General features: G+C 46.0%; 2 protein-coding genes across 2 annotated transcripts; one reads left to right on the top strand and one right to left on the bottom strand.

The window, feature by feature from the left end:
• Positions 1–5,178: 5,178 nt before the first annotated feature.
• On the bottom strand, positions 5,179–7,125 carry LOC123409834 (NADH dehydrogenase (ubiquinone) complex I, assembly factor 6). Its single transcript, XM_045102705.1, has 2 exons — positions 7,048–7,125; positions 5,179–6,307 (listed from the first exon to the last, which is right to left on the bottom strand). The coding sequence occupies exon 2, from the start codon at positions 6,277–6,279 to the stop codon at positions 5,371–5,373; it is 909 nt and encodes a 302-aa protein (XP_044958640.1). The 5' UTR covers positions 6,280–6,307; positions 7,048–7,125; the 3' UTR covers positions 5,179–5,370.
• A 164-nt stretch (positions 7,126–7,289) lies between these two features.
• On the top strand, positions 7,290–12,276 carry LOC123409833. The gene is made up of 15 exons (XM_045102703.1): positions 7,290–7,734; positions 7,830–8,111; positions 8,223–8,402; positions 8,478–8,613; positions 8,979–9,313; positions 9,720–9,849; positions 10,282–10,416; positions 10,701–10,745; positions 10,831–10,910; positions 11,010–11,106; positions 11,250–11,339; positions 11,432–11,485; positions 11,563–11,628; positions 11,707–11,875; positions 11,955–12,276. Exons 1-14 carry the CDS (start codon positions 7,298–7,300, stop codon positions 11,869–11,871), a joined length of 2,232 nt encoding a protein of 743 aa, XP_044958638.1. The 5' UTR covers positions 7,290–7,297; the 3' UTR covers positions 11,872–11,875; positions 11,955–12,276.
• Positions 12,277–14,740: the final 2,464 nt, after the last annotated feature.

Genomic DNA, 14,740 nt, shown 5'->3' with positions numbered 1-14,740 from the left:
GGCTTCATGAATTATGATTTGTAGAAGGCAACGCAGTTCAATTCTGGAATTTTAATCTGTTGGTATTTCAACGAACTTGATAGCCATATGCCCAGTTGTGCCAATATATATGCTCGAACACCAACTGTGCTCATTTTTATAACATGACATTTAGTTCTACATTTGTTGCCCGTTGCTATAAGCCTCATGTCAGAGAACAAAAATATTCAGCAGACTGCTAAGAAGATGTTTAGCCTTACATGTTTCTAGTACTTTCACAATAACAAGTACAAATGACAACGTGAAGATCTTCCAGTTAATTTAGCAAAGATTGTTCAGAATAACTAGATCACATAAGACACCAATATTACATTCAAATAAATTAGGCAAAGATGTAAATAACGTAAACACTTACTTAATCTTAATAAGTATGACTAATCATTCTCCCTCTGTGGTCTGAAGGGTGAGCCATCATTCTTCTCTATATGGGTGCATATGAGTATGCATTTAGTTCATCATCAGCTAATTCTTTTACAGAAACAAAGGGCTATGGGATGAAGTATTTATGATTACATGCATGCTGTATATTTGATTATATATACGTATAATGGTAGCTAGCTTGCTTAAAAAAAGTGTGTTCACGAGGACCACCAAGAAAATTATCTAGGTCCCTGGGGTGCATATATTATATGAAGTCTTAACTTCAACAGTTAGTAATGCATGGGCCTGAAATGTTAGTCCCACATGTTCTTCACATTGTTTTATCTAGCTAGTTTGATACAGGCTATGTTCTACTTTGCTACGATCGTACCTAAATAAATAAATAAACACTTATAGATCAAACATTCTATATGTCAAAGTCCTGAAATAACTCACAGAATCAGCGACGAAATGTAGGTCTCTGCTACTTCTGGGTACTAGCAAATAACTGACGCCAAAAGCATGTAGACAACAGAAACTCAACATGGCGTTATAGTCGCAGGGAATGAGTAAAGAAACACACGACTTAGATCAGCGAGGCGGTTAAGTTCAATCATAAGGAACATACTGGAGAAGAAAACAGACATGCATGGAAGAATTTCTCCAGATCATGATACAGAACAGTCCCGTTATATCATGTTGGATAGGTATGCTAGAGAGAAGAAAACTAACTAAACTTGACATCATATATTTGACAGGAATGACCTATAGAACTGCTTACTATGAAATTATCTGTGATAATGTCTTCAGATATATATAGCTCAGCCTGGAATGACAGGTACTAAAAATCTTCTGTCCAAGTCCAACTAGTTATCTACATCACACGTACTTTATGTTAATAGGAACAAGGTAGCTCTACCACTCAGGGAAAACAGTCGCTCTTGTTTCATGAGACATTCAAACAGCAACTTACAAAGGTAACAAATGGGTTTAAAAAGCAAAGCATATAATCTATAGGGCCCTGGGCTGGTTGTATACTGAGCCACAAAGGCGAAGTGTTTTTCGACAAAAAGAGCTAGAGGTAAAGGAATGACTGTCTGGAGAAGAATGAAAAAAGAGAGGAAATGTCAACCACAAGCCCACACATATTAACCAGGCTAACTAACGACGTGGCAATAAGGGAAGAACAGTAATGCATATACGGAACTCACCTACCACATATAACAAGCTGGTGATTATGGCTCAAGGATGATGCTGAAGCACCATGTAGATGGCAGCATTAGAGACAAGCCAGAAAGCCCGAGATGAGATCGACAGCGACCGCTTACGGCCCTGAGTGCGTGGTACCGGCGAAGCAGGGGATGTATGCATGCTTCCCAGCCACTGCTTTAAGAGGATGGCAAACACGCATAAGAGCAGCAATGACATGCATTGCCTCCCACCAACTTAACTTCCGGCTGGCCGACTGCCTGGCTTATATAGTGCATGCAAGAACGAACCCTATACTTGACCGCAAGCCATGCACGCACCGCAATCTCACCTCTCACCACTCAGTGCTGCTCAGCTTGTGCGAAGCAGCGGGCATGATGGAACACATGCATGAAGCGTACTGACCGGAATGTCAGAGGAGAAGAAAGCCGGGGGGAACACAATATGATATAATTATGCGCGCGTGTATGAGGTTGAAAAGATGGTGTGGAAAAGGCAGGGACTCGAGAGGATGAGATGAGGGGGGCGGGGGGCGAATAATTAAGTGAGGAGGGAGGGACAGATGGGAGATGGTGATGTTTGTTTGCAGAGGAAGATAAAATGATGCCTGCGTGAAAGCTCTCATGTGAGGACCCATCATGCATGCAGCCATTCTACGGATCTTCCTAACTAATCTTTGCTTCTACTATGCTGTTTTCACACTGCATATCTCTCGCGTGCAAAATATAATAGTATCTCAACAATGATGCACATATATATGGCCTTTTGCTCCCAAGCAAAACAAATAGAGAAGCTATATGCAATTGCAGTGAAAGGGAATTAAAATGATCCAGGTACTTACATCATTATTGTGCTCATCCCATGTGTATCACGGAATGATGAATGCGGCAGATCCACCATTTGCCAAGACCGCCCCGTTTTATTCCTCCTGTCTCGGTAATTAATTGAAGCACTGAGATCCACAGGGCAGGCCACCCAGTTCAGATCAAGATGCCATTTTCGCTCCTTGCTATTGTCCAGCTTGCTTCACATAATTTTTACTTGTCGCGGCGAAACAGCTGTAGTTTACATCTGCAGAACAACAAAAATGAATGAAATATTGGAAAGTCTGGTTCAAGAATCATCGACAGATTACAACTTAGAAAAAACAGAGAAGACAAAAAGTTCAACTCAATCTGTTCTCTACATGGGGCATGTGGACCGAGCTAAGCCAAAGAAGAACTACGGACTACCGGTGATCCTTTCCAAATGCCATTAGCTTAGGTTAGTCCTAACTCCAAGCTAATAACCTAGTGCAATGATTGAGCTTATGAGCACATGTTCCCCTAACCTTTTGACCGAAGCTTAAGGAAGAAGCTACCAGACTGCAAGCATACTCCATTTCTACTTTTTCCTGGGTGATGTCAAGCCCTGCATGCCTGCGTGAGTACACATCACATTTCCTATGTGTTTCCTGATGTGACACACTACAGGAAAATATTGAGTACAGCATATCAAAACGGTATATATATTTGCACATAAAATATATTATTGCAAAAATTATTGTTTGCTATTATCAGGGTCTCTGAAAGCTTCGTCAGTTAACCTGAAATTTGACGCCAGATCAGATTCATGGATGGGTTAATTCAAAACAGCACAGGCTGAAATACCATGTAAAGAAAAATCTCTCAGTGATTCGTCCAGGTCGAAACCAGGCTGCCGAGATCGGGAACATCGCACTCCGCTACCATCTACAGTGGCAGCAAATGCAACAATAATTGCCTTTTGTTCCTTGCCAGGAAATCAAATTACTATGGCATGCCTACATACAGCACCCAGGACCAGGCAGCAAATGCAGTATACTCATGAGTTGAGCTGGGCATAGACCCAACCACACATGAAGGCCATTGCCCAGCCAGAAGCAAGCAATAATATACTGCTATTGCTACTACTAAGGCAGGGGCAAAGCAAGCATATGCATGTGGAGTGGAGCCAACCAGCAAGCAAGGGGACAATGCTTCTTCCTCCAGTGATTGCTGTTTACTCCACCAGGGACCAAACACCCAGAATAAAAGCAGGGGTGAAGGTCCCAATGGAAAAAGGGCTATGTTGAGTTACTTTTAAGCATTGAGCACAGGTGTTTGTCCCTAAAACCCCAAGGTTTGCAACTTGCCTACTTACTTTGTTGACTTCTCGTGCATAGTGCTGAGCTTATCCAAACCTCAAAGTGGCAAATAAGATGTGGTCGCATAGCTAGTTGTTTATTTCAGTTGCCTTGCCAAATGCCAAAAGCTAGAATGCATAGCCTTTTCAACTTCAGAAGAAGAATATAGCCAAGAGATATCAAATAAAATAATTAAGAAGCATCTTCTGAACTAGACGTGTTAAAATTAGAGTTTCTGCAAAAAATATAATATCCCACGAGCATTGCAAAACTGAGTTTTGTTGCAGCTAAATTCATGAACTGCAAGAATTTGCTCAGGTCACTTATCTGCCAAGTTTCTTAAGACATATCCTGTTGACTGGTAATATAACTGTCAAACTTTACAGCGGTTCTGGTCATGAAAAGAAGCGAAAAGCTGCAATGTAAATAATGGTGGGAATTCCTTTTGTCGTCAAGAAAGGCTGCATAAAAAGGAGGCAATAAACAGCAGGTCAAGCAGCTGCTGAAACATCAATGTTAAGGTTTTTGCAGCAAGAGTAAAGTATTAATTGATTGCAAATTTGGACTTTGGACCAATCTGTAAAAATTCAGTCACCAGAGAAGGGATAAGAAGTAGTAAGAAAAACAGGGGAGCAATGAATCCAACAACAGTTGAAGCACAGTGCAAGGAGCATGATCAGACCACGAGCCAAACTTGCTTCTATTTAGGTTTCTTTCCTCTTGGAGTATAATAACATGTAAACAGAAAAAACATAGAAAGAAAGCACGATGTGCCACCCTACCTAACTGTGACTAACATAAGGAAGTCAAAAAAAAAAAAACAGTTGCCGAAAGCCAAATATGAAGCTGAGATAGGCACTAGTTTTTGGTACAATGAGGAACTTGTTTTCTTTATGTATGTACATTGCTTGCAACAATTTTCTATACCAAATCATTAGCAACCAGTATTTAATATGCTAAAAAATGTTAGCCAGCCTGATTATCTTATAACAGAATTCACAGTACCAATACGGCAATCAAGACATATGAGTAGATCCTTAGCCACGCATATCTTCATTACCTGAAAACCCGAGATCAAAATGAAGGTGATCATGACTTCTGCCTTATGCCTTCATAGTGGGCTCCACACATCTGAAGCTTGCACAAATGGAGTTAAAGTATCAGCTTCATATCCTTGTCAATTCATCTCAGTGTAGATGCCAAACCCTTTCTCTCTTGGGTTATTTTCCTGAAACAGAGGTCACTGAATATTGAACTATGGCAGTGCAACAACTCAAGCCCCACATCCAGATGATCCATCGACCCCCCCTTGTATTGGAACAGTCTGGACAAGCAACAACTGAAAGGACAAATGCAACAGATAACATTCATCCACCTCATGTCTATACTCGAATACAAACAAAACAAACAACCCCCAACAATGCATGTATCCAATGAAAAAGGAAGCTATATCAATTATCAAAATTGCTCAGAAACAGCCAGTTGGAGCAGGCAGCAGAGCCTTTCTTCATTATCAAGCTTATTACATTCCAGTAAATGGATACCCTGGGTTCAGTCTGAGCTAAAACGCACGCTGACCTGCGCTTTCAACAAACACGGTTCGCACAGTATGGATGAATTCAGTACTTGTTTCGCCACGCATGCCAGTTTAGCTTTAGCTGGTACCACAGAGGGGATATGCCATGGACTCCACTAGACAAGCGCGAGTCGAAGACGTTGAATTCTCGGCGCCTCAGGGAGTCCAGAAGGACCTGGGCCGGCACGGCTGGAAGGAGCACGGGAACCGCCTCTGCTGGCACAGACGCTGCCAGCTCCCGTGCCTTCTGCAGGTGAGCTTCGGCAACAGACGCAACCTTGAAAACTGCATCCGGGAGCGCATCGCCCATCCTGACCTCTGTCCGGCCACCCTCCCGTGCAAGCAGCCCGCACTCCTCGGCCACACTGGCCGGGATGTACGGTATCTTCCCTTGCTTGCTCACATGGTGAGGCAGCGCCTTGAGCAGCAGCAGCAGCCCACTGGCCTTACCGATGTGCGAGGCGGCATGATCAGCAATAGTGGACTGTATCCCACCAGCCTGCAGCGTCATGTACAGGATGGTCGACTGGGTGTCCTCCGCGTACCTCTCCAGCTCCGGGATGTTCTCAGGAATGGCGTCGTCGTCCCGGTTCCCGTCGTTTATCCTTGCCTCCAGCGACCGCTTGAGCCAGTGCTTGCTGACCTTCTGCTCGGAGAGGAGCGAGGAGAGCGCGAGGGCGACAGGGTGCTCGACCGTCTTGTTGGCGTAGACCTTGTCGACCACATCCTTCCACCAGAGGAGGCGCATGAGGCCCTTGCGGGGGTCGGAGACGACGTCCATGGCCTTGGCCGTCTCGACGTTGAAGGCCCGGAAGGTGAACGCGGCCTTGCGCATCGCGGGCGGCAGGTGGAGCAGGCAGAGGTAGTTGTGGTAGTCATAGCTCCGGACCTGCTGGACGCAGTACGACAGGGCTGTCCGCAGGCTGGCACTAACTGCGGTGCCCCCGCTCATGAGTTCCGCTCCAGGCGTGTATAAGACACTGCAGCAAAGAGGAAATGCAGACCATCGTTACGCCAGATGTATGCATGACAGGATTGGTAAAAGGAACAGCCGGACAGGTACTGGCAAAGTAAACGGGCAAGCAAAGCATACAGCCTGATTGTGTTTGGCCTAACAGTCTAAGAAAAGATATGATTCACCTATAACAGGGTATGAGTGTAATATGTAGCACTGGCCTGAATAAAAGTTGTGCTGTGGAACGTGTGAAAATGTGGGGCTCTATTTGAGATCCTGAAGCTTGGTTCAGTTAGCCGACATTGCAACCAAATTAGAGATGTACGCTGTACTGGAAACTGTGCGGTCTGATTCTAGAATTGGCAGTGTTGTCCGTGGTGATGGCAATGTTACAGCAAGCGAGCGAGCGAAGTGTGTAATCAGTAAGGGAAATGGGCTAATTCTGGACTCGTTTATAGAGTAGTCACTAGCAATCGGTTGCGGTAATGCAGTGCACATAGCAGGAGCAGAGGAGGTAGCTACAGATCCGGTCGGCGCCTTGGCCGAGGGCAGCGGGCCCTGTGCTCTAGTTCTTGTAGGTTCCGGCGACCGCATACGGCGGCGAGGGGCAAGGAGAGGAGCGCGCGGCCACCGCGCCGGAGACGAAACCGGCGACCGTGGCAGGGTTGAGAGTGCGGCGCGGCTGGTTGAGGTGAGGAGGAAGCGGGGAGGGGACGGGACGGCAGGGGCACGGAGCAGTCGAGGAGAAGGGGAAGGGGCGCATACCGTGGCGGCGAAGACCACCGGAGCAGCGCAGATCACCAGAGCAGGGGAGGAGGAGGAGGCGGATGTGGGTGTGGACTCAGTGGATCGTGCCCCTGGACTCGGGCCTTTCGTGCGGATGCGATGGGCCCACGGGCCGAGGCCCAGCAGGAGGAATTGCCCCACGTGGCGGGCCGCGCCACCGCGGGGGCGTTATCCTTGCCGCGCCACCCGTTCCGTTCCTTTCCCTTCGCGCGCGACCCACGAGACGACCATGCTTCTGCTGCGCGCCAGCCCGGCGCCGGCGGCAGCCAGCGCCGTCCCGATCTCCTCCTTCTTCGCCGCGACGACGCCGGCCTACGCTACCAACAGGTCCTCTTTCTCCCCTGCGGCCCGCTGCTCCGTCGGCAACCTCTCGCCGGTCCAGTTCGAGCCCCTCCGCGCCGACGCCGACGCCGACGCCGACCCCGACCCCGACTTCTTCCAGGCCGGCCCGGCCACCGCCGACGGCGAGGATCAATACCAGACGAAGCCGCAGCCGCAGAAGGAGCACGGCGGGAAGGAGGAGGACGACCAGGAGGGGAAGAAGGGCGGCATCAACGTGCCGCGCCAGCGCTACATCGCCGTCCCCAAGGCGGCGCTGCTCGACGCCGCCCTCTCCCTCTTCCCCGCCCAGCCCGCCGCCGCCGAGGACTTCAGGAGATTCGCGAGGCCAGCACCTTCCCCCTCTACCTCCACATGATACGATTCTGGAATCGGCAGGTACGGAATGGGGAAACTCACGCAATCTTGGTCGTGCGCTGCAGGTGCTTGGACGCGGTCCTGCACGCGGAGCACAAGGAGACGCTCGAGCAGATGCGCGCCTACTACATGCTCCGGGACGACGAGGACGAGCAGGCTCAAGGCCAGACCTCCTCAGCGGCCTCCGGCGGTGCCCAGCCGACAGTGAACGGCAGGGGCTCCGGGCTCTTTGGCATGTCCCAGGACGGCGACGACGACGACGGCAGGATGTCATTTCTGTCCAGAAGCCTGGACTGGAAGACTCTGCTCGGCCTATCCCCGGGCCCCGCCCCTGTTTCTCCAACCAGGTAGTGAAACCCAGTCTGATTCTCTTTTGGCCAACCAATTGAAATTGGTACAACTGCTACTAGCTAGCTTAGCTAACCATGGTCCATCGCTTGTGTGATGATAACAAAAAGGGTTGCATTTGCGACTCATTTCCAGCGCGCCTTCATGAGCCTCCTGCGCAACGCTCAGTTTGAGGAGCTCTCCGCACAGGACCTGCTCCTCACATACTCCCTCAACAGCGATTACCTCCTGACGCTGCCGGTTTACGTCGATTGGAAAAAGGCAGCCGAGTCTAACGCCATCATATTCCGGTGAGTTTTTAGTTTGGTCCTGGATTATCTACTGCCCATATGGCCGCAGATACAACTAACTCTTGACCTTGGCAGGCGTGGGTACTCAACCGAGAGCCAGAAAGGCCTACTACTGGTAGAAAAACTTGATTACCTACAGTCCAAGTTGTTGCAGAAAATTTTCTTCAGCCTTTCCAAACCCTTGGGGAAACTGGGGAAATGGACCAATGAGGTCAGTCCCCTCATGACAGTCCATTTGAGCACATTTATTATGTCTTGATCACCTCAAATTTAATCGCATTCCGACGTACCTCGTTTAGTCACGCTCTGTCTCTGACTGAACTCACTTATACATGTACTCTCTTAGATTGTTATGAACTGAACTGTCAAGAATATTCAAGTTAGGCTAGCATAAACGTATAGTGGTAATTTGTGTAGTGAAGTTTCCTACATGACTAGGAAACGCCGAATGCGCTGATATTCACACTATATTCTCTTGTCTGAGCTCATAATGAGTGCTAGACCTGTTACTTCTATGGTTCAGCATGCCTATACCACTCTTAGCTAATTGTATGTGATTATTTTAGTTCATGCCAGGCTTTGAAAAAATCAACAGGGAGCCCGGGATTTCAGATCTGGATTGACAAATTGAAGCTCTGGCTGAAAGAGCAAACTTATGCAGAGAATTCACTGCTGTTGATAGAAAACTATTCTAGGGGCAAACTTACGCCAGATCAATTACCAGATGCAGACCTTCCTATTTGGATTGCTGCACAAAGGGCAGTCTCGCGTTATGAAGGATTTCTGTCACCTGTCGGCCCTCGCGGCAGACTCCTAAGGAGAGTGCTTACATGGACAGGATTAATTCCATCTTTGCCAGAAGCAACGCTGAAATCTGATACTGAAACAAAACAATCTGAAGGCTATGTGAGGTTAGATTCCGAGTAGATGCTGGTTTCCATATGCTATTTTAGGGGCACATCTAACTTTTACATCATCTTTGGCAATCTGTTTCCACGCTAGTAATAGCCCATGGTTTCACTGAGAATGCCTTAACCATGTGCTTACCGCAAACTTGCACATTCTTCGAAGCCTATTCCACATTCTCATTTTTCTTTGCGTACATCCTTGCAACTCATCAGCATTCCATAAGTACTGCTGTCGCCCTTATTTATCATTTTTTAAATATAATCCTTGAAAGAAGTTCGTTATATCTCTATTAAAATTATTGCTTAGTATATATGAATAGTGTTTCACTTGTTAATTTGTTCTGCTTACTTCCATACTTGATCATTGAATATAGGTGAATTTAAGAAGTATATTCTGCTTTCTCTTCAGGCCAAATTTTCTGCCTAGAATTACGCTTGCAAATATATGGGAGCCAGCAAGCAGAGAATCTTGTGACAACAATGTTTGGGAGATAGTGAAAGCTTCTTTTGGCATTCTATTTGCCCAGTCTACTCTGCAGGTATGCTGGGATTTGATTTTTTAACACACCTTTCTTATCAGTAGGTGATGAATATAAATGTCCATTTATGATTGTGAAGTATTCGCCATGTTGTGCGAAACTGAAAAGAGAGGGTAAAGTAGTTTGTGTGAAATGGTTGAGCATTATTATATAGAACTGGTGTGCACTCTGTAGTCTTACATATATACGGACATTAAACACCTTGGATAGTGAAGCATAAGAAACAATATAATTGTAACAAACATATGATGGACAAAACCTTTGCCCAAATTACCCGAGACATATTTTGATTTTACAGGAAACTAACAATATTCAGATGATTATCTGTTATTATTTTTCTGGTTACTATGGATGCTCATAAGCTACAGTAGTGCTACTTTATCCAAAATAGTATACAAAGAAGATACATAATTCCATTATGTTATTTGCCAGGAACCAGCATTTGAAGAACTCATCATACTTTATTCTGATGATTCTGCTCAAAGTAATGAGAAGGAGAGCTCTGAGATGCAGATGCTGCCGCCGCAGTTGAAAATTTACCAGAAAATACCCATCCCAGATTTGCCAGTAAGTGCATCAGTCTCATGGACGCATTTGGTTTACCTACATCTGCAATACATTGCTCATAATCCCTATCTACTATGGTTATTAAGATGAAAAAATTGGCCAAAAAATTTCGATGCATATTTCAATACCGAAGTTGCATCCAAAAGCCTATGCACTTTTCAGAATATATTTAGCATCATAGTACTTTCTGTTTCGTAAAACACAAGAGAGATGCATATCTTCTGCATTAAGAGAATATTGCCAAATACCATAGTAAGTAACTACCATATGAACCTTGTCTGCAGGTGGTTTTTCCTCACAAAAAGTTATCCTTCCGCATCCTTGATACAGTAATTCCCTCTTGAACTCTTTTTCTTTCTCTTTTCTTCTTCCTGGGTTTTGGTGTGTTGATACTGTTTTCCTTCAAAAATACAGGTAAGGCTGGATATAGCTACAGTAATAGGATTGTTGGCATATGTTGTCAACTACAAATTTGAGAGTTTAGCCTCATCGCCGTAAGTATGTAATTTGCATCAGTAATATTAGGGAATACTTTCTTATTTTCACAAAACAAAGTAACATTGTTTGCATTTCTTCCATGGTATGTAATGCAGGTCAGCCTTCCTTCTTGATCTAGCTGCTTTTACTGCTCTTGCAATACTCGTGTTCCGTGTGACGCTCGGCTACAAACAGACCAGGGATAGATACCAGGTAGATTATTTATGTTTCTCTATATTTGCATGATGATGAAATTCTTTATATAGTTCAGTTTCCGAAGTGCGGTAGATATAGATTTCAAGTACTTTTCAGTACGACAGAGGATAGTTTATTTGACATCAATATCCCCTCTCCAGCTTCTGGTCAATAAGACCCTTTATGAGAAGACGTTAGCAAGTGGCTTTGGTTCAGTTTACTTTCTTCTAGATGCATCGGAGCAACAGCAGGTAACACGTTCAGTGCACAGTCAAAACCATAAATTTTGGCGCATTTCACTCAGTTGAGTCTGGAAACTTCCTCGCCATCTCTTTTTGTACAGTATAAGGAAGCACTCTTGGCATATGCTATGTTACTCGGCAGAAATAAGTATCAGGTATGTCTTGCTGCTTTTAGTACTCAAGATTTGTCACATTTAATTTACAGAATCCTTGGCTGATTAAATCCGTGCAGGTGTCTTCTCGCGCAAGCATCAGAGATATGTGCGAGCAGTTTATGTATGAGAAATTTAATGCGAAGGTGGGGAGTCGACACCTTCTATCCATGTATTCTCCGGTTGTCATGAAATCATTAAGTGTGGTTCTTATGTCCTTGTAGATTGAAATGCCTATCGACAAAGCTATGGAGACGCTGCTGCGGTTGGGTCTGGTGGTCGAGCTGTCAACTAACGGCAGCTCCTCCTCTGTAATAGCTCTTCCCTGTCCAGACGCTTACGAGATCCTCAAAAGCCGCTGGGATAGTCTGCTGGAGCATAAGACATAGCAAGGTTAGTAAAGGATTGTGTGATGGAGGATGCTATTTGAACTGGTAGGGCTTGCCTAAGATTCATGCTGTATGTTCTGCAGAGTGATGAAACCTCGCTACAAATCGAGTTTCGTTTGTACAGCGGAAGGCAAAATCACAGTGTAGTCAAGTATGTAGCCTCTGATTTTGCTTGATCTCTCCAAGGTGTACACCGGAGAAGTTGAAGGAAAAATATTCTACCGAATTTCACAAAAAAAGGCACTTCTGAATTTCCAACTTCGAGCCAGGGAGAATAGCAGTTGTTGATAGACAATATGATCTCTCTGTGTGCAGACAAGTGGGAATTTCTAGGATTTGAATTTGTGCATAAACTCAGTCCAAGATTTGTATATATTTTCGAGGTATATATATTTATTCGGAAAATGTTCAGCGTGCCATACTGGCCACAAAGGGGGATTGACTGAGAATTACGCACGGTTTTTGCCAGCTGATAGATGATCTAGTTCCTTTTTTATCTGTTGATAAGAGAAGGTTAAGCTCCTGGTCTGGCGATGCTAATTGGCAGTCACCCGCCAGTTAGACTCCAACAGCCGCGTGTAGAGCTTTGAAATAGTCGGTTTTTACGCGCACCCGAGCGGCGCGCGAGCCGCTCCAACAGGCGCTATAAATAAACGGCGCGGGAACAGCATAAACAACATATACACTCTAAATAAAACCAAGAAGGTCAAACAAATAAAAATAATCAACAATAAATAGTCTAATTTTATTAAAACACAGATAAATAGTTTATCTTTCAAGACAAGAAATCATCATGTGTTTTGTCGTCCATTCCATACCCATCACTCCTTAATGAGATCCTTCTGAAGATCATCATGTGTTTCGCTACGTCGAATGTCATGATAGAAGGTAACAAACTGGGCGACCCTCGCAGCCCTCCACCGCACTCGCACGGGATGTCCCAAGAGCTCATACTGAAAGTAGTCTAAATCTTGGCCATACCCATTCTCAATGATCAAGTTATGCATAATCACACAAGCGTGCATGATGTATCAAAGGATCTTTTGATCCTAAAATCTAGCCGGTCCTCTCACAATAGCAAATTGGGCTTGGAAAATCTCAAAACCTCTCTCAACATCTTTCCTAGCCGCCGCGTGAGCATTGTGAAAATCAAGATTTTTCTTACCTTCCAGTTTTTTCAACGGCTTCATAAATGTTTGCCACTTTGGGTAGATGCCATCCACAAGATAGTAACCATAGTTGTATGTATGACCATTTGCTATAAACTGCACCGGTGGCAGTTCACCACAAACCTTCGGGTCCATAGCTAGTAGCTAGATGGCTTCTTCTCTCTCTTGGATCTTCAATACAAAGTTCTCCATGATCTTCATGGAGATCTATCCGATGTAACTTTCTTTTGCGGTGTGTTTATCGAGATCCGATGAATTGTGGATTTATGATTAGATTATCTATGGATATTATTTGAGTCTCCTCTGATCTCTTATATGCATGATTTCGTATCCTTGTAATTCTCTTCGAGTTGTGGGTTTCGTTTGGCCAACTTGATCTATAATTCTTGCAATGGGAGAAGTGCTTGGTTTTGTGTTCATACCGTGCGGTGTCCTCATCGAGTGACAGAAGGGGTATCGAGGCACGCATCGTGTTGTTGCCATCAAGGGTAAAAAGATGGGGTTTATATCATATTGCATGAATTTATCCCTCTACATCATGTCATCTTGCTTAAGGCGTTACTCCGTTTGTTCTGAACTTAATACACTAGATGCATGCTGGATAGCGGTCGATGTGTGGAGTAATAGTAGTAGATGCAGAAAGTATCGGTCTACTTGTCTCGGACGTGATGTCTATATGTATGATCATTGCCTTAGATATCATCATGACTTTGCGCGATTCTATCAATTTCTCGACAGTAATTCGTTCACCCACCGTAATACTTGCTATCATGAGAGAAGCCTCTAGTGAATACTATGGCCCCCGGGTCTACTTCACATCATATTTTCAGCTCTACACTTTTACTTTGTTGCACTTTCCACCTTCAGATCTCACCTTGCAAATAATCGTGAAGGGATTGACAATCCCTTTATAACGTAGGGTGCAAGTTTGTTTGCTTTTGCGCAGGTACATTGGTGACTTGTCTTGATACTCCTACTGGATTGATACCTGAGGGAAATACTTACTGCTACTGTGCTGCATCACCCTTTCCTCTTCAAGGGAAAAACCAACACAAGCTCAAGAGGTAGCACTGATCCGTAGCAGCGGTCGTCAGCGGCTCATCGCGGCATCGCCGGAGCTACAGTGGCACCCGCTGATTCGTAGCAGCGGTCGGCGGCGGCTCGTGGCACCCGCTGATCCGTAGCAGCGGTCGTCGGTGGCTCGTCGCGGCATCGCCGGAGCTGCAGTGGCACTCGCTGATCAGTAGCAGCGGTCGTCGAAGGCTCGTCACGTCGTCGCCGGAGCTGCAGTGGCACCTGCTGATCCGTAGCAGCGGTCGTCGAAGGCTCGTCGCGGCGTCACCGGAGCTGCAGTGGCACCCGCTGATCCGTAGCAGCGGTCGCCGGCGGCTCGTGGCACCCGCTGATCCGTAGCAGCGGTCGTCGGTGGCTCGTCGCGGCGTCGCCGGAGCTGCAGTGACACCCGTTGATCAGTAGCAACGGTCGCCGAAGGCTCGTCGCATCGTCGGGGGAGCTGCAACGGCACCCGCTGATCAGTAGCAGCGCTCGCCGAAGGCTCATCGCGTCGTCGTCGGAGCTGCAGTGGCACCCGTTGATCCGTAGCAGCGGTCACCGGTGGCTCGTCGCGGCGTCACAGGAGCTGTAGTGGCACCCACTGATCCGCAGCAGCGGTATCCGGAGTTGCAGTGGCACCCGCAGAT

Source organism: Hordeum vulgare, chromosome 7H, assembly GCF_904849725.1.
Source record: "Hordeum vulgare subsp. vulgare chromosome 7H, MorexV3_pseudomolecules_assembly, whole genome shotgun sequence".
In the NCBI taxonomy this organism is placed as follows: domain Eukaryota; kingdom Viridiplantae; phylum Streptophyta; class Magnoliopsida; order Poales; family Poaceae; genus Hordeum; species Hordeum vulgare.
Note: the sequence above shows the minus strand (reverse complement) of the source record. Positions and strands in the feature narration are given on the sequence as shown.